This window comes from Neopsephotus bourkii, unplaced genomic scaffold (genome assembly GCF_033783945.1).
Source record: "Neopsephotus bourkii isolate Nb327-2 ecotype Australia unplaced genomic scaffold, CSIRO-AGI_Nbou_v1 NB_1433, whole genome shotgun sequence".
In the NCBI taxonomy this organism is placed as follows: domain Eukaryota; kingdom Metazoa; phylum Chordata; class Aves; order Psittaciformes; family Psittacidae; genus Neopsephotus; species Neopsephotus bourkii.
In genome coordinates, this window is record NW_026901910.1 from 5738550 (window position 1) to 5758120 (window position 19571).

At 49.5% G+C, this 19571-nt stretch overlaps 1 protein-coding gene across 6 annotated transcripts in view; it reads left to right on the top strand.

Annotated features, from left to right (window-relative positions):
* The window catches only part of LOC133220459 (protein CEPU-1), a 333868-nt gene that overhangs the window by 296937 nt on the left and 17360 nt on the right, over window positions 1–19571 (top strand). For all 6 annotated transcript variants that reach the window (XM_061368613.1, XM_061368610.1, XM_061368614.1 and 3 more), the window contains one exon: window positions 7404–7529. In XM_061368613.1, the coding sequence (XP_061224597.1) occupies window positions 7404–7529 (126 nt within the window). The remainder of the gene's footprint in view (window positions 1–7403; window positions 7530–19571) is intronic.

Sequence of the window (19571 nt, forward strand, 5' to 3'; positions counted from 1 at the left end):
TTTGAGTTTAAATCCATCACCCCTGTCCTATTGGTGCAACGCCCAAGTCCAGTGGGGTCTGAGGGTGTCAAAGTTGTCATAGGGAAGCTTGGGAATGGAAGAGGGATAAAGAGAGGCAAAAAGGACACAGGTAGGCCCAGAAGAGAGGAATAGGCTTCGATTTAATCAAAACCTGGGGCTTTCGTTTGGTTCCACGTTAATGCCATGGAGCTTGATGGGTTTTGAAGTAAAAACCTCATCCTCCTTGCCTGGGCGCGGGCTCCTCAAATTAGATGAGTGTCAGTGTGTAAAGTGTAATCATAAACACTTTGTGCTCTAGTCGGGGGAGAGAGCGTGGCGATAAGAACAAATATGCAAGAGCAGAGTGTGTTTTTAATGGAAGGGAGATTTATTTCTCTCTGTGTCTTTTTAAGCCTCTAGATAGATCTTAAAAAAAACACCCCATCCCAACCCACACACAACCTGTCTGCCTGAAATAGCCGAAACGTAATTTAAAGAGCATCATTTTAACTAATACTTCACTTCAGAGGCACCTGCCCTATATTCATTGGAGATGCAGGCTGCATTAGAGCATCTGATTTATCTTTGGAAAGGAAGTTTGAGCTTCTTTTGTTCCTGCCTGATTCCTTTGGATGAGCAAAGTGGCTCAGCCTTCAGTGTGCTGCCCAGTCCTTGTGGACAGAGGGATATGGGGAAAGGGGGGCAGGAGGAGACACACACCACACACACAAACACACACACACACCCCATATCGTAGAACCATAAAATGGTTTAGCTTGGAAGGAACCTTAAAGCTCATCCAGTTCCAACCCTCTGCCATGGGCAGGGACACCTTCCACTACAGCAGGTTGCTTCCAAGTCCTGTCCAACGTGGCCTTGAGCACTTCTGTTTTGTAAATGATCAAGCATTATCTGACCTCAACCTGATCAGGATCTTATATGCTGTTGTCTTTAATAAGCCTGCAAGGAAGAGAAATACTTGTTATAGCATTGATAGAGAAATGGGACCTAAAGAGACCAAGTGTTTTGCCCAGGACTACTCTGGTGAGGCAGGGAGCAGTGCAGGCATAGAATCATAGAATGGTTTGGGTTGGAAAGGACCTTAAGCTCATTCACTTCCACCGGATGCCTCACACTATCCCATGTTGCCCAAGGTTCTGTCCAACCTGGCCTTGACCCCAGGCAGCTTGCTTCTGCTATCAAGGATGAGGCAGTGTGAGGATGAGCAGGAGGGAAAGGAGAGCTATTGTCACATCCTTAGCTCGCCCTTTCTGCTCTGAAGTTCACTTGTAATATTCCTCTCGACTCGGGTTGCTAATGCGTTTTGTTCTCCCGAGCGCGAGGGGCCCAGCTTCCCGCTCAGCCTTTAATTAGTTTCTGGATGATGACATCTCCACTGAGAATCATCTCATCGTGTCCCTCCGATCTCGGGGGGAGATAAAGGAATCTAATAAAGACATTCAGCATTTCTAGGTGATGGCTTTGACAAGCTCTGTATTAACCACAAGGCGCCTTCCAACTTCCTCGGGTGGCCTTGACACGCTCTGCCTTATCCCCACTTTTCCCAGCGGGTCTGGGAGCCTCCATTCAATGTCTGGTGGGATGAGAGGGATGCAGCTGGGGGCACAGTGTCCCTGAGTAGGGTGAGATGGTTGCTGTCGGTTTGATGGTCACTGTGTGAGAGGCTGTCATGCCTTGAGGAGAGGTGTCAATAATGCTGGGAAGATGATGCAGATCTCTTAAGGCTTTGAAATCCTTCAATTTTCTGGCTTTCAGGAGGTGTTGCTTGGCTTCCCAGGGGAATCCCAAGCGGCTTGGGGTGCAAAAGATGGAAACAAGAACCTTGCTCCATGTATGTGGAGCTGAAAATAAGATCTGTCTAGATAGGGAGCTGCACCACCAAACTGGCTGTGTTTGGCTGCTTATCTTCATTGGTAGCAACGCACAAACCTTCCTTTTACAGCTTTCTTTTTCCTTTGTTTTCATCCATCATCATTAGACTCATTTTAAAGAAGGGAGAAGAGTCCCACAACTTCCTTTGGGAATCATAATGTGAAAGCAGAATTGAGGTCTCCCTGCATGAGGAATTCTGCCTGCTCTGTGAGGCTGCTGTTAACAGCAATGCTAAGCTAAGGCTTGTTTGATTCCCCAAAGGTGTGGGGCTTGCTCTCAGGTGTTTCTTCCTTTTTGTGGTAGGAGAAAGGTTGTGGATCCCTTCAGAGCCTTGAAAGCAGGGACCAAATTACCCTGGATCCTTCGGGTACACACAAGATCCAGGTTGGTGACCTGGACCCATCCAAAAGTCAGGAAAAGTCCTTCTGATGGAGACCTGACTCTCCTTCCGTGCCATGTCTTTTCTGGCATATCTCTTGTTGACTGCAGTAGGAGTCTTGCTGATTTATGCTGTCGTAAGTGGAATCAGATTGGGCTTCTTTTTGGCACTTAGCTATAAAGTTTGTCTGCAGCAACCCTGCTGCTTCTGTGGTGAATTATAGCCATGTTCCCAAATCCTTTCCTAATGAATGATTGGAAACGTCTTGTTTCCCGTCTCTTTCTCTGAATGATCATGCTGCTGTGCTGTATAACCTACTGCAGACACGGGCATAAAGAATTTGGTGTCCTCCAAGCTTGGGAGAGCTTTCTGCAACAGGAGCTGTTTCCTGTGTGGGAAATCATTTAGGCACATCCCGGTGCCATATGACACATCTCATTACACCTTCCTTTCAAACAAGCAATTGCCATTAGTTAGTTATTAATTGCTTAGTAAGGTGGTTATGGATATCCTCTTCATTTCCAGGCCTGATTTCTTCACTGCCAGGCTTGCACAGAGGGGGCTCAGTCTCTTGGCAAAACCAAGAGGAACCAGGAATGCCTGTGGGGAAGAGAATCATTGTGGAGACCCAAGGTAGAGGCAGCTCCGAGGGGCAGGATCAGCACTCATAGTGTAAAGGGGTTGTGTACAAGCCTACACAAGCGAGCAGTGTAGGTGGAGGCAGGCTTTAAAGCTGTGTTTGCCCTTCCTTGCCCCCCTGCCCATCTCCTGAGCAGTGTTGATGTGACAGAAGGATAATTGAAGGCTCAGCTCTCTCAACTTGCTTTCTGCCTCCCTTAAAAAGGACAGAAAGGTTTGGAACACAAAGGAAGGAGAAGGCGCAATGCCTGGCACTGCAGCAGCCGGGTGCTGGACCTTCTCCTGACCTACTACAGGAGAGACAAGCTGCTCTAGGTACAACCTGGAGGAGGTGGATGGGGGAGTGCAGTGAGGGTCCAACTCCTTGCATCAACCTGTAGCATCATCAAACCCCAGGGGCAGGACCTGTGGCAGCAGCACGCTGTAAAACACAGGGAATTCTGGAGGTGACAGCAGTAAGAAGCTGTTACTAAAGCAGGAGCAGCAGCAGCCTGATGTTGAGGAGGCTGGCAGTGCACATCACAGATTGCCTGCAGAACGCAAGTCTGACTCTCCCTCTTTTTCTTTCTCCGAGACACATTTATAGCTGTTCTTTGTTGTTTCCTTTGATCTGGAGCAGATGTTGCTCGTGCTGGAGGATGGAGGTTTGCATGTGTTATGTATGAGGGGGAAGCGAGGAGCTGCTGGGCTCGCTTGCAGGCTGTTGCTGGGGCTGAGTCCTTTGCACTGCTCCGCTCAGCTCCCGCATGAGAAGGGACTTTCTGGTCTGTAAAGGTCACACGTGTATTTCTGCACTGCCAAACTAATCAGTTTGGCTCAAAAAATGGGTAGAAAGGATGTGGTTAAGGCAAAAAAATGCCATTATTCCTTGAGGGCCCTCAACTTGGTGACGCTCATCTGAGGGCTCTTTCCCCGTCTCTGGTGGAGAGACACAACAAGTTTCACCTCAACATGAGGAAGAGCTGCTTGACATTGAGGTGGCAGAGCACTGGGACAGGCTGCCCCAGGCAGGGGCTTGGAGCAACCTGCTCTAATGGAAGGTGTCCCTGCCCATGGCATGGGTTTGGGACTTAAGGTCCTTGCCAACCCAAACCAAAGGGGGCTGTGGAGTCTCCTAATCTGGAGACATTAAAACCCACCATGGACATGGTCCTGTGTAACCTGCTTTAGGTGGGTCCGCCTTGCCAGGGTGTTGGACTGGAAGATCTCCAGAGATCCCTTCTAACACTAATGAGTTGGAGGAGTAATTGTGGAAGGCACTGGCCCCACAGTGGGTACCATGGCAGAGGAGGTGGTGTAGGTGCCCTGCTGCATCCCTAAGACATGAAGATCTGTGCTCACCACTGCATCATCATGGGATGCGTGAGATTTTGCACCAGTGCTGGCTCTGGGATGAGGGTTTGGAGGTGAAAGCACAGCGGAGGTATAGTCTGTGTCAGTGGCAGGAAGGTGTCTGTGCGCCAGGGAATATATCTGTGTAGGCAAGCACATATGCTTGGCTCCGTAAAGACATCTATCACCTGACTGAACACCCTCCAACATGCAACATGCCATATGGTTTGGTTAAATATTTAAGTAAGCTGCTTTCTGGCCTGGGGACTCCATGTGTGTGAGCAGGAACCACAGCTGGGCAAACTGGGAGCATGTCCTGGAGGGGCTGAGAGGAGCCCAGAGCCCTTTCCCATCCTCATGGCAAGGATAGGGGAGGAAAAGAGGAGCCAGATCGATCAAACACCAGCCTGCCCCTGGGGAAATCTGTGCTGTGTCACTGGAGCAGCTTGGCCAACACTGCCATGTTTAATCACTTGTAAGCAAAAGAGATGCTGAGCATAAAAGGCCTGCCCGCAAGGAGAGGGTTCCCGCCTGGGAAGCCTGCATTTATTTAGCTTTATTTATTTATTCATTCCCAAAGGAGCACAGATCCATCTGCGTCCTGCATTCAGCAGAAGAAATTCCTCCTCTGCCCCATTGCTGCAGAAATGCCAAGTGATGGTGGAAGTGTTGAATGCAGAGGGAACGGGAGGACCAATGACCATTAAATAAGATTAAATAGGTACTTGTGAACCCTATTTATTAAGGCTTCCCTCCCTAGTGTGGGAAGAGCCTTCCCCCTACCTGATGAGTCTCCAGAAAGGCATTTTACATAGCCCTGGGGTTAATTATTCAAACGTTTAATTAGCATGCAATAACTGACATGGTAAATCCTACCACTGCACATTGCACTTAAGCTTTGCTGATGTGGTCACTCTGGTTTTACTTCCCAACCGTTCCTTCTTCATCTCATCTCAGGTGGGCTGCAGCAAATTGGCTTTTCCCAAGCATGTCCCAAGTGTAATGGGCTTTTTCCTTGGTGTATATGTGGATTGAGCTGCTTTCTCACTTGGAGTTGCAAAGTCTCCCATTGCCCAGCAGAGCAGCACCACAATCACCTCTCCTCCTCTCCATCATCAGAGCAACATTTAAATCTTTCTGTATTGATGAGGTTATAATGTTCCTATTAAGGGAAATCTAAGTTTAATCTGCTTTGATTATGATTTAGAATCTGATCACCTGATTTGATTGCAGATGTTTGTCTCCTGCCTTGTGGGTGCAGCACCAGAGCCACAGTGCAAAGGCTGACTTGATTTCCTTTTTGAAGTCTCAGTGAGCTCTGCAAAACAAGCTGAAATGGGATGATGTGGCTTCAGTAGTTAAAAACATCAGAAAGGTTCCTCTGTGATTTAGCGAGCATCACATTGATGATGATGGATATTGCTCTAGTTCTGTTGGTACGTTCTGCTGGAAGCTATTTCTTCTTCCCAGGCGATGGCAGACAATTCACTGTGCTTCCACTTGTCTCTTTCCACCTCTGAAATGGCATCAGTAAAACCTTCTAGGCCTACTTTTGTTGTCCAGACTAAAATTGGGCTTTTTCAAGTGCACATGGCTTTCCTGACCAGCAATCCCAGCCTTGCAGGGCAATCATTACACCATTGTAATTAATTGCATGTCCTCGATGGACTACCTGGCTCTTGACAGAACATCTCCCAGCTCTACACGGGTGCGTAGTAGTCCCAGGAGACATGTGCTGTCCCCTTCCACTGGGCTTAATGACACTGATGCATATTAATATGTCTTTTGGTGTCATCTTTGTGCCCTCCACTGTCCTGCCCCAGAGCTCCTGCTGTTCTGGGAGCATCTGATCCGTAGTGCATGATTAGTAGATTAACCATTGTGCCCACAGCAGCAAAAAAATGAACTCCCAGAAGCCCTTCAAAACAGAGAATAATTCATTACCCACCTTGATTTCCACTTAAAATGTACTTTAACTACACTTCCAACTACAAACCCTAAATCACCCTCATGTTCACAAAAAATCCATCATTTTTTATTTTATTGCACAGCACTGGCATGACATAATCCCTTCCAGAGTGTCTTCGAGTGCTTTACGGATCAATAAATTACTTACCTGCACAGCAGAGGCAATGCATGCAAGGCCATTGCAGTCATTCCAGCTTGGCACAGCCCCGGGAAGGATATGGCAAACAGAGATACACAGGGAAAAGCATGCTCAGGATCCAAGTCAGGAATAAGGGTGTTGCAATGGTCTGGGCTGCAGCTTCAAGCCGGTCAATGGTTGGGCTCGTCCAGGGAGGGTGGAAGGAGCAGGATGCTTTGGAAGTGATTTGTGAGTCTCCTGCACAGCACCTCAGAGGGATGCTGATGCTGCTCAGCTCTGGAGAACGGCCTGGAAAATAATAATCCAAGGAAAGTGATGTTCTTTATTACGTTGTGCAGGTGCAGGCTGCTAACAGCAGCTGTAGAAACCCCAGCCCTCCCTTGGCAGTTGCATCCTTGCTCACTCCTCATCCCTTCCCCTTCTCATCGCCCCCCATCCTATGTATGCATCCTCAATTTAGGTCTGGATCCCTTGCATCTAACCCGCTCCTGCATGTTCTTGATGGTTCGGGATGGCTTTCATCCCAGTTGAATTTCCCTTCCTTTGTATAGTGCTGGACATTAGAGGCTCCTTGGTAGACTTGTATTCATAGCCAGCAACTCTTGGTGCTTTCCTGGTTGCAAGAGAGACTGCAGAAAGAGCTGCAAGCCACAGGCATGTTTTGAGTGCTCTTGATGGAGTTTGGAAGGGGTGGATGGTGTTTCCTCAGTAGGATGCAGCTCTGCCAGAGAGGGCTGATAGGACAGGATGAGTCCTGGAAGCAGGGTGTGGGAGAAGTACCATCTCATACACAAAGAGGTGCTAAGGAGGAGCTGTCTTGAGCATCCCTACAGTGATTGAATCCCTTCTGGCTATAACTTCTTCCCACTTCAGCCTTTGTCTTCTCTGTCCCCCTTTCCCCTGCAGGATCCCATCAAGCCAAATGACACTGATGAGCTACTGCAGAGCTTGTCAAGGTGGAGGAAGGAAACTCAGCCTCCTTTAGCCACATTTTGGGATTGGAGTTGGAGCAGAACCGGTTGCATTTTCATTTCCCTCTTTCTGTCATTGCAGTGTCTCCGAAGATCATCGAGATCTCTTCTGACATCTCCATCAATGAGGGCGGCAACGTCAGCCTCACTTGCATAGCCACGGGCAGGCCAGATCCAACAATCACCTGGAGACACATCTCGCCCAAAGGTAAGAGCCAAACCTTACCCTAAATACTCTGTAGAAGGCACAAAGTTGGTTGCAAGCAGCTGGGGAGGTGTCGTTGGTTCATGTAGCAAAGAAAGGATGATGTGTGCCAAAGAGATGGGATTTAATGCAGCAGTTGATGACTCTGGTGGAGAAACATCCATCTTGGTGGTGGAGCTGATAGTTTTGTTCATGTGGAGCGCTGGCTGAAGGTACCAGGTTGATGTTGTTTTGCTTAGGGATTGAACATGCTCGCCTGGCCCTATGTTTGGGGGATATTCTCCCTGTTGCTTTAAAGGAAGGCTGCAACTAGTGCAAATGAGCAGGAAAAGCCAGGAAGCATTAATTGGTGGCCTTGTGAATTGGTATGCAAAGCCTGAGCAGAGCTGCGTGGGTGTGCCAGCGGGGAAGCCAATTCCCATGTGTGCCCATGTTATTGCCAAACGGGTTCCCAGATGCTTTTTGGTGTTTGCTTTGTGTTTTGCTGCCCTGTTCTTGCCGGGAGCAACAGAAACCAAGGGGGTGATGCCTGGTTTCTGCTGCTCCGATCCCATCCCAGGTGCTTTTCCCCTGAGGTTTTACCAGTGTCTGCCTCAAGCTCTCCTCGGGGACGCCCCGGCTGGGCTGTCGGCAGCCGGAGGAGCCGGCGCAGCGGTGGCAGTGATGGATGGGTCCGTGTCTGCGCTCTCTGTTCATCTGCCTGACGATGGCTGCGGCGCCTTGGTGCAGCTCCATTGATTTTTTGCTATTTGTCTGCTCTGAAGCAAACGGCTGGGCCAGATCCATCACTCTCCATAGCTCAGGCAAGGAGCGAGCTGAGGCGGTGGCAGCTCAGCCCATTCCCTTGACAGCAGCCTCTGTAAAAGCCATATTCCCCCCGGTGCATGTGTTGGTTTATCTGCTTTAGGTGGTTGTGTCCCCGAGATGGTGGCCTTCGGTCAGGGTCTGTGCGTGGATGAATGATGAAAAGCAGGGCGCAGATCCATGTGCTCGTCTCCATCCCTGGGTGTCTGTGAAGTTGCTGTCAGTGTAGCTGTCACCATCAGGTGGCATTTACGGTTGCAGCAGTTCTTGCGTTCCTACCTTGAAACCTTTTCTTCTCTGTCCTCTTCCCCTTGTCTGTGCTGTCAATGCATTTTTGTCTCACTCAACCTCCTCATTGCTTGTTTTTCACATGCATCTTGTTTCCTTCACATCCCTGCTCTCCTTCCCGCATCCCCTCCTGCTCCCCAAGGACCCTCCTCTCTCATTCCCATGCTGTTTGTTGCCATTTCCCACACACTATCCATCCTCTCCTAAACAGGCTCCGGCTTCCAATGCCTCTGTCTTTTGTGAGGGCTATTTTCCATGTTTGCTGCCATCCAGCAGGTTTCTTCCCCCAGGGATTCTTTACCTGCGCTTGAACCAGATGTTTCCATTTTACTTAGGACTTAGCTGCTATGGAAACTGAGGATGCACCAGGAGAGGAAGAGTGAGCTAATCAGAAATTACCTGTGGTGCTGTGTAATTTGCAGCAGCAGCTCTTACCTGATTTTGGCCATGATTAGGCATTCCGCTTTCAAAACTCAAAGGGAACAAATGATCACAGAGATTTACTGGAGTCTGGCCTCATGCTGATGGAGGGTGCTGAGCCCAGAGGTGGCCCGAGACAACTCTGGTGGCTGCAGACCTCCATAGGCAGCTCCTGTTTCTCTCTGGCTCTGCCAAGCTGCCAACAGGGACCTTTACTTCTCCTTTTCGCATTCAGCTCACATAGCAGGGATGAGGATTGGAAGTTTGGGGACCGAAATGAGAGCCAGGGCAGGTGCACAGAGGTGCTGTAGCAGATGCTGAGATGATAACCCTTTCCTGAGTGGGATATAGTCTAATTTGGAGAGATGGGAACAAACAGGGACCCAAAGCTCATTTCTGGATTTCAGGTCTGCTCACCCCAGGGGAAGCCTCGAGTGAGTCGCCTCCTGTTCCTTCTCGCTGCCTTTCTCCATCCTGCTTGGAGTGGTGGAGAAAAGGGATGAGGAGGATTGGTTGAGGGAATGCTGGTGCATAACTGAAGGGTTTACATAGCTGATGAGTAACAGCTCTCACCGGTTTCACTGGGGAGAGGCTCTGATAGCACTGTCTGTGCCAAGCACGAACAGAGCAGGAGCTGAAGGAGCCAGTCCCTGTGCTTAAGCTGGTGAGTGCTCCTCTGTGCAAGGCTCTTCTTGGGCTTTATTATTTCCTTACCAGCTGCGTGTAGCCCTTGGTGGGAAATGGAGGCAATGTAAGAGGTGTCTGCTCACCATGGAATGTGTGGTTGGGTCCTTCAGGGGATTTACACCAAGAGCAACCCAGTTCCCTGGTGACTGAGCTCACTCAAGACCCTTTTGCAGTCACTCACCTTGACCGCTTGGTTGTTTTCTCTCCTGTGCATTGCTTGGGTCTGGTGTAATATGAGTTTGGTAACTTTTGCGTCTGCAGTAGTTGGCATGTGATTGGAGCTGTTAAATCTGGGTTTGAGTCTGTTTGGTTGGAAGATTCCCCACAGCCAGGAGGAGGAGAGAGTTTTTGTTGGATAACTCAAGCTGAGTGAACCTGAACAAGAGTTTTCTGCAAGTGAATCACATCGGTGCTGGCCCTGTTGGTGCCTCTATCCCTGCTCAGAACCTGTGCCCATCCTCATCCTCCTTCCATGAGCAAAAGCAGGGAGCTGGCTCTAGAGAAGGGGTTTCTGGCCTTGTGGCCAGTCCAACCAAGATGCATGACATCTTCCATCCCTTTGCATCAGTCCTCTCTGTCCTTGCTTTTTTCTTCTCCCAGTAATGCAGCTGAATGGGTTGAAGTGGATAAAGATGAGGATCTGATGTAGTCACAGCTGCTTCTACATCAGTGAAAGAGGTTTAACTGCCCTGGGTTCATATGCTCCAGCTGGCAATGTGACTACCACCAGAGCTACCAGGCACTGGGACTTCAAAACAGTCACCAAAACCATGATAGAAAGACAAGTTCTGTCATGCCATGGAGCAGATCCGTCCCTCCTTGGCAGCCCTGCAGTGACAGGACCATTGGGATGGCAACCAAGAGAGGTATCCTCAGCAGGGTGAAGGGAGGGAGGAGGACAAAGAGGGAGGAAGGATGTAGATATATATAACATCCAGCAAGAAGGCAGCAGCATCTTTCCAGAGGAGGTGTAGGTTGTGCTGAGGACTTGGAAGCTGGGGTCTGAAAGGCAGTGTTGTGTGTGCCCACACACATTTGGCTTTGCACTCACAGGTGCCAAGCATCTCTTCACTTCCAAGGCTGTCTTAGGGGCTGCAGTCTCATGATGCCAATGTCATCTGTAAACTGCAGAGAGGTCTTCTAGACAATAGTCTGGTTTTGGTCACTCAGGTGTTTCCATAGCTACTGGGCTTTGTATTTATTTTGGGGGTAATTCTGATGTTGTCATGGCAATTGCTGTGTTATCAGCCTGGTTTTCATCTCTCATAATAACAAGGGCTTAAGTGTGGCTATCCTGCCATGATGGAGGCAGGGGCATGAGGAAAGGATGTAAAAACAGGTGTGTGCGTGGCTCATCTGTCTGGCCAGCATCAGTCTGCCACATGCAGACATCCCAAGCCAGAGCCTGCATCCAAGTCATCATCCTTAACAACCCTTGATGGACTTTTCTGCCATGGTTTTTGTCTAATTGCTTTTTGATTATTGCTGTAGGATGATGGATTCTGGTGTAAGGCTGAAGACAGCAGCTGCCAGGGTAGAAAAACATTATGGTTTGGCTGCATGGTGTATTTACTCATAAAAGGTCTGATGGAGAGGTTTTTAGAGCAAGAATCCCTCATTAACGTCAGGATTAGGCTGGGTGCTGAAAGCTACATCCCATGTGGAGTCTGAGCTGTGATTTGCTGAATAGGCACTGCCTCTGCAAGGCAGAAGGACAAGACAAGGGAGGTGCTTGGAGGATCCTGATGTTGCCACATCCCGGATATCCTCCCTGATCATTCCATTTAACCCCTGTGGCCCTCCGTGTCCTCCCGGCAAGAGGTACAATAGCAGTCCCTTGTTTTGCAAGCCCGATGGGAGGATAAATAGATTCAAGACATGAAGCTCTCAGACACAGCAGTAATCACAGCTCGTATATGCACTTAAGATAGATGAGGCCCGGTGGCCTGATGTGGCAGAGGTCTCATGAGATCATCTGTCTATACATGAGCAGCAAAGCAGCAAAGGGACTCTGGGAGAAAGCTGGTATATTTGGATATATTGATTCTCTCTGGCTTAAAACACGAGGACAAGCAACAGCAGAAAAGAATCCAGCTTGAACTGTTGCTTGTCCATGGGAAGGGGACATGTCTTCCCACCCCAGAGGCTGGGCCATGAAGCACATTGCTTGCTGTCTTCATCTTTCCAGGATCGTCTCTGGACAGGAGGCAAAGGATATTTGTAGGTTGGACGTTAGATCTGGAGCCCAGCTGGGAGGCACAGAGAGAAAGGGGATGCACTTTGGAGGGGAAACCCTGCCTCAAGTCACTTTATTAGCTTAAGGCCAGAAATCCGTGTTCTCTGCTTGTCCTTTTAACAGGGAAATAGTTCTTGGAGAGAGCACATGGTTTGTGTAAGGCTGTTTCTGGTTCATCCTGGGGCTTGTGTTTCTGCACTCTCTAATATCTTCTTTTGAGACAATGTGTGAGCCAACACAAGTTGTGTCTCAAAGAAGGGATGGGAGTCCTCCTACAGAAGCTATACAATGGGTCACCGAGCTGCAGTGTTGGCTTAGGTTGGCTTGGCCACCACGGTGGATGTGATGTCCCTGCTGTCTATATTTCACGCATCTCAGAGTAACCAAGTATCTCACTGAGGCTCAGACAACTCCTTTGGTGGCAGAGAACCTTGTCCTCCTTCCAAGAGGCAGTTGCAGGCCTGGACTCAAGCTATATTAACTGAAGCATTTCAACCAGCTCCAATCCTGTCGGTAGCTCAACCATCCCCTTGTTTACTGTTGAAATAATTACTGCTTTGCCATAATATTAGCTCTGAGCCGTGACTCCATTACCATTATCGCCGGAATATTACCCATTTATTATCTCCCAGCAACCCTGGAAGATGAACACTAGGCTTCAGAGACCAATTGTTTTACAACAGACAGGATCTTGGTGTGCATTGTTTAATGAGGTAAACTACATTATAGCCAGCATTAATTTGGCTGCGGTGCACTCCACTAAATCATTGTTAACCTGGAAATCTGCCACTGGGTTTGATACACGCTTCCATCAGCACATGCCCAATGGATCGGCCAGGAATAGGGTCACCAATGGCCTGGCTGTGTTTGCATCACAAACAGGTTGCAGTGCTCTTGGAGAAACAGGGCTTTGAGGTGGACACTAGTTTTGTGTGTAGTGATGGAGAAGCTGGCAGCTGGTATTACCAGGGGTTGCTTGCAAAGCATGTGGACACGTGCTAAAGCAGGATCCTGCTGAGAGCAGGGTGAATATTAGACCCTTGAGTGCCAGTAGCATCCCCATCAGCTCCCATGGGAGCAGGATGATGCCCTGCAGCAGTGGGTGGAATTGCACCATGGGCTTGGCTTTCCCCAAGGAATGACTGGAACATGTTTTGTGTGCTGGGTGCTAAGCGCTTGGCTGTGGGATGCTCCTGTTAGCATTTTCCTTCCACTGATGCGCCCTGGTTCCTCCTGCTTTTTCGAAGCACTGGGAGATTATGTACTTGTACGTGTGTATATATATACATAAAAGTAATAGTTTTGATTCCCTGCATGGTGGAAATCAACTCTCTGAGCTGATTTGTTTGCAGATTTGGCATTGCTGCCTCTAAAATATGCATCTCGGTACAAAAATAACAAGCCCCCTACCAGCTACAAATGAGGCAATGTCTTTCCCTTAAGAAAAGGGGAAAAAAAAAAACCTCTCTTGGCTTCAGCATATTCCCTAAACATAGCTTTGCAATGTCACACATTCCCTCCTTGCCTGAGGCAGAGCGTGCTCCACTCTTTATCACAGCCTTGGGATGCGGATGGGATGCTTGCTTTTGTGGAGCAGCCGGTCACTGTACAACAGGGTTAGGATTGGAGTTAGGGTCGCTGTACAACTGTGGGGGGGGGGGAAGAGGGTAAAAGCAGGCAGCTGCCTGCACCCTCAGGTTTTATCCTTTGGCTTATCCCATCGGTCACTGGCTGCATGTTCTGGGAAGGTGAGACCCACTGTGGTATTGCAAAGGGCCCTTGTGCCACTGCCGTGCCGAGTGCAAGGGAGCTGGTACCCGTATAAAACCATGCAAGTGTTTAAAGCCAGGTTGGGTGGGGCTTGGAGCAATGTGGTCTGCTGGAAGGTGTCCCTGCTCATGACAGGGGTTGTATTTAGATAAATTCTAGGTTTATTACACTCCAAACTAGATTATGATTGATTTTCTTGCACCTAAATCCACCCATTTGCACAACAATCTCATCAGCCCTTGTGCACGTAACAGTGGTGGGACCAGGCTAAGGAAGCAGGGAAGTTTCTATTCATTCCCATTTCCCGCAATAACACCCTTGCTACCCTCAATCCTCATATCCCATGCTCTAGTTCTATGCAGAGACAGTGTTTTTCACACCACTAGCAGCAACTCCCAAGCCAGCATCCCTTCTCCATCCCCAGCAGCACCTTGCCTTGGAAGAAAGGGGTATGTTAGCTATTCCTTTGGTGTGGTGGGATGAGGTGAACAAAACCCAACAAGCCTCTGGATTTTCTCTCTTCTATCAGCACTTAGAACAGCTCCCTTTTTCCCTGCTAAACGTGTAGCTTTGTGCTGGTGTCTCACTCCCTGCTTGGGACTTGCCTTTCATTCGGCTGGCGTGAGGAAGAGCACGGGACTGTCTGAGATTCCAGAGATCTCCACACAAATTAAAACCTTTTATCAGCTCCTAATAGCTCTGCAAACTAATTATATTTGGACCAAACTTCCCCAGCGACTCCCCTGAGGTATTATTATAAAAACCTGAGCTGTGAAAACGCGTCCCCATTCTGTCAACACCGGGTCGCTTCTGCTATAGAAAACTCTGCTCCGGCTCCTTTTAGCTCCCTGTGATGTGCTTTGCATAAGCTGCTGCAATTGGGCTTGGGGAGGAAAGATCCTGACTCAGTCTTCTCCCACTCCGTCATGGCCATCAGTGTGGTCTTGGGGCTGTGGGTGCACAACAGTGGTACCTCCATCCCCAGACAGATGGATGTTGTGATGAGGAGTGGGAAGGATGCTCGGAGAGGTGGTGGAGATGCTCAAACCAGCAGGCAGGTAAAGGGAGTGAGCAGAGCAGTGAGGAGCTCTGCATGTGGATGGTTTTCTCAATGCCAGTGCCTTGCTGGGGGCTTCTGGTGTTGTTGGAGCTGATCCCCCTCCAAATCTGTGCCTTTCTTTTTCCTGGCATCATCATTTACTCCCTTCTCTCCTTTGTAAAGTCTTCTCTGCTCGCTGAGATTGCAAGGGGCAGGACACCAAGGCCAGAGGCATCCCCTGCCTTCTCCCATTGGTGCATACAGCACAAGGGGATGCTTTGAGCCAAAGACCTGTCCTTGCAAAGGTTGTCCATGTGGGCAGGAGGCTTCTGCTCCCTGCCACCCTTCTTCTGCTGTCCTTGCATTCTTCCTCTGCACAGATTGCCAGCTAATGGGGTGGAGCTAGAGAGAGCACTCTCTATTAATGGAGCAGAATATAAACAGAATAAAGCCTTCATTTCCCGGGCTGTGATTTCATTATTAATATACTTTACAGTTCACAGGTTGTTCATTTGCTTCCATGTTTTCTCAGCTGGTGTAATCTGTGGCGCAGAGTGAGAAGTCATAAAATGTCCATTTCCAGTTGAATGTGCGTCCAATTCGCCATGAAATGTTGCTCTCTGTCGTGAATATTAAGTGTGCGAGGAGGCAGGATTAAGCAGGGCAGTTTGGCAGACCCTTTCTGTGTCCCTTGGGCCTGGGAGAGAGGTGGGTGCAGAGAAGGAATGGTGACAAGGTGAAGTGTAGGGACTGAGGGAAGGTGGAGGGAAGAGAGGGAAAGAAGGAGGAGAGAAAGAAACCATAGAGAGAAGGAAAACTGAAGAGTGATTGCAAGAAGGGATGCAGTGGGTGAAGGATGCTCTGATGTAGCAGACCTGTACTCCACCTCCTCTTTTCCCTGTCCCATGTCCTTGCTACTTGGCAGGGAAGATGTTACAGCAGCATCTGCTCCGCTTGATAAATCAGTTGTTGGTGTCTGTGCTCGGTCAGTGCTGTGGGCTTTGGGGTTGTGCCCTTCCCCGAGCCTCAACATGGGTAGAAAGAGAGTTTCCTTGTCCCTGGTGAGGCTGAGGAACGCTGCTGTGCTTGTAAGGGCAAGGAGCTGAAACGTGCTCACGATCTGGAGCTGCTCCCTGCCCTGTGCAGAGCTAAAGAACAGCAGTGAATCTCTCTGGAGTTGCAGGCACCGTTGCACATGCAGAAGAAGGGCTTGACACATGAGTCTGAGGGGGAGAACCATGATTATATGGAAGTAGGAAAAGAAGGAAGATTTGTTGTGTATTTTAAGTATTCTTTCATGGTCTGTAGCAAATTCAGTGGTCTCTCTGGGGCAGGGAAGCAGGATTCTGAGTAGCCATGGGCATGGAGGGGTACCCGCAGCTGCAGCACCACTGGCAGGGGCACATCTGGAGGAGCAGCTGGAGGCAGGCAGGGATGTGCGCCCTGGGTACCACTTCATGCACCCATCTTTACCATAGCAGTACATGGGACAGCATCACTAGGGAAAACGGGACAAAAATCCCAATGGATTACCTAGGCCTTGGGGATAGCTTGGGTGCTGCCCAGAGCCAAGGGCACCGTTTCCTTCCAATTCATAGCTGAAATGACTTCAGCCACAGCATTCCTCACTGCAAGGGGGAAAAAATGTCTCTTCCTTTCCCATTTTCTCTCGGTCAAGTCAAGATAATAATAGTCTTTTTGTGATCCCCTGAACTTTCCCATCTGCTTGGTAAAACAATGGCAATTCTTTTTCCTCCTGCTCTCTCTGTCTTCCTCTCTTGTAGTTTTATTCTCCTACAGTATAATTTAAAGCCAGAGCAATGCCATAGCCCGGGGTTTTTTCCCCTTCCTGTGAAACACTGCTGTTACTTAATATGGATTTTTCCTTGCAAAGCAATGCCTCTCACTGATGCTCCTCAGAAATGGAGACATCAGTGCCATAAACCACGAGGGACAGAGCAAGGCCATTGGGCTGGAAAATAGCGTGGCTGCAGAAATAGAGGGGCTAAAGATGATGGAGAGGCAAGAGCGAGTCTCACCCTGCTGTGAGTCAGAGGGAGAAGCGGGTGAAGAGGGACCAGGGGGTCCCATGGGGAAGAGGAGGGGGGGAAAAGATTCCCTATTTGCAGAAAGATGGCAGTGGCAGCCACCTGTAGGGATACGCAGGGAGAAGGGAAAGTTTCCTATCTCCCCATGGCTTCTTGGCAGCACTGGGGATGGATTTAGCTGGTACTTGATGCCTCTTTTTTTCACTCTAATGCCATTATGCCACTTGCTTCCCATCCGCGGGATATTTTCTTAATGCGGCTGAAATGCAGCTTAACTGAGGTTACAGCCATGTAACGCTTGGGATTGCAATTGCTTCTTAAGAGCTTGTCCTACAGAGAAAGCCTTTGGGTTTAAATTTGCAGCCGGAGGGACTCTACGGTCCTGGCCACCAGCAGTTGGTTTTCTGCTAAATCCAGAGGAAAACGAGATTCCTGGAGTTTGGCAGGGGGTGGAATGTTCTGTCTTGCATGTAGGGGTGCGTGGTTGATAGGGCATGTGTGGAGCTCATAGCTGGGGAGACCCAGGACATTGTTTAAGGTGCTTTGTAGCCTCCTGCACACAGAAGGAAATAGTATCAAAAGAGGCTGCAGTGTAAGTAGCAGGTCAAAAGAGGTGATCCTGCCCCTCTGCTCTTCTCTGATGAGATCCCAGTTGCAGCACTGGGTGCAGTTCTGGTGTCCCCAACATCAGAAGGACATGGAGCTGTTGGAGCAAGGCCAGAGGAAGCCATGAGGATGAGCAGGGGCTGGAGCAGCTCCTGTATGTAGACAGGCTGAGGGCATTGAGTCTGTTCAGCCTGGAGAAGAGAAGCTGTGTGGAGCCATCAGAGCAGCTTCCAGTGTCTGAAGGGGGCTACAAGGATGCTGGAGAGGGACTCTTCATCAGGGACTGTAGGGATAGGACAAGGGGTGATGGGCTCAAACTGGAACAGGGCAAGTTCAGGTTGGAGATAAGGAAGAAGTTCTTCTCTGTGAGGGTGCTGAGGCACTGGCACAGGGTGCCCAGAGGAGCTGTGGCTGCCCCATCCCTGGCAGTGTTCAAGGCCAGGTTGGACACAGGGGCTTGGAGCAAGCTGCTCTAGTAGAAGGTGTCCCTTTCTGTGGTGGGGGCTTGGAAATGGATGAGCTTTAAGGTCCCTTCCATCCCAAACCAGTCTGGAATTCTCTGCTTTCTTAATGTTCTCCTGAGCCACTTTTCTCCTTGCCAAGCCTTGTGCAGCACAGCTTCGCCGAGAGACAGCGTGGAAGCTGCCAGCAATGGGATGGGCTCCAGGAAAACCAAGTTGCAACAGGATTTAATCGAGGAGCAGCGCTCCTGCAAACAGGATGCTCCTGTTTGTCTGAGCGATTTTCTCCGGCAGCATCTGTCACTCTCCAGCATCTTGGTATCATTGCAGCAAATTATTTAAACACTACCCACTGTACCCCATCTGTCAGGCAGCCCCTCCACACAGATGGGGCCCTACCTTGCCTCCTCTCCAAAGGAACTCACCGGCAAAGGCTGAGCGCCAAACAACAGGAGAAATTAAATCAAAAGCACAGCTTTGGCACCCAGGGGGAAAATGCACATCAGCTTTGACTTATTGCATAGCTCACGCTTACAAGAGAGAAGCAGCGGCTTTTGTCACTGCAAGGGGCCATGAAAAATGAATTAGGGCCGCTGCTGGGAGAGGGCACGCAGGAGAATCTTTCATTCTGGCGACGCTGTCCTTTCTCACCTTGCAAGTGGCAACGGGCAAGAAAGCACAAGGAGGAATTAAAAAGGAAGGGAAGAAAGGAAAAAAGAATCCTTGTTGGGTGGCTTGTTAGGGTCTGGCTTTAGGCTTAGGTGTCCTGAGAGCACCTTTGATGCTCCAGTGGGAGCACAGAACTGCCGGGAGGTGCTGTCTCATCAGGAAGTCACTGGTAAGAGCTTGGCTTGATACTTGGGTTTTATGTACCCTTGGCATGGGCTCCTGCAAGGAGGCAGAGATGCTGTATAGAATTAGTCTGTTTAGTATGGAGAAGAGAAGGCTCAGGGGAGACCTTATCGCTCCCTACAACTGCCTGACAGGAGGATGGAGCCAGGTCTGCTCCTAAGGAACAAGGGATGGGACAAGAGGAAATGGCCTCAAGCTGCACCAGGGAAGGTTTAGATGGAGCTGAGGAACAATTCCTGCCCCAAAGGGTGCTCAGGCATTGGAACAGGCTGCCCAGGGCAGGGCTGCAGTCACCGTCCCTGCGAGTGTTCACACACTGTGGAGACGAGGCCCTCAGTGCCATGGGTTAGTGGTGGCCTTGGCAGTGATGAGGAGTGATTGGACTTCATGATGTTAAAGGTCTTTTCTAACCTGGTTGATTCTATGAAGCGGATCAGAGCATCCATCCTCGTGCCACCATGAGGGTCACCACCTCTGAGTGCGGGGATCCTAAAGTCCAAGTAGGAGGTGCCCTGCTCCATGCTTGTGGTAATAGGTAGATAGCATTAAGAAAAGCAGCCCTCTGTGAGCCCTACACCCATCTGTGCACCCAACTGAGCACCACATAGGTGCTTTGAGAGCTGCAGGCATTGCTGATGTGCTCTAACACAGTGGGATGTGCCATCTGGATCTTTTCCTATTGCTCAGCATCCTTACCAGCACCCCAGGAGGAGGCAGGGACTGGGAGAGGCTGAGTAAGGCTGCTTCCAGTGAGCCCTGAGCCTGACTCTGCCTTGCACTGAAATAAAAGGGCTCATTTTTGATTCGACTCATTTCCTCCTGAATTAGAGCCTC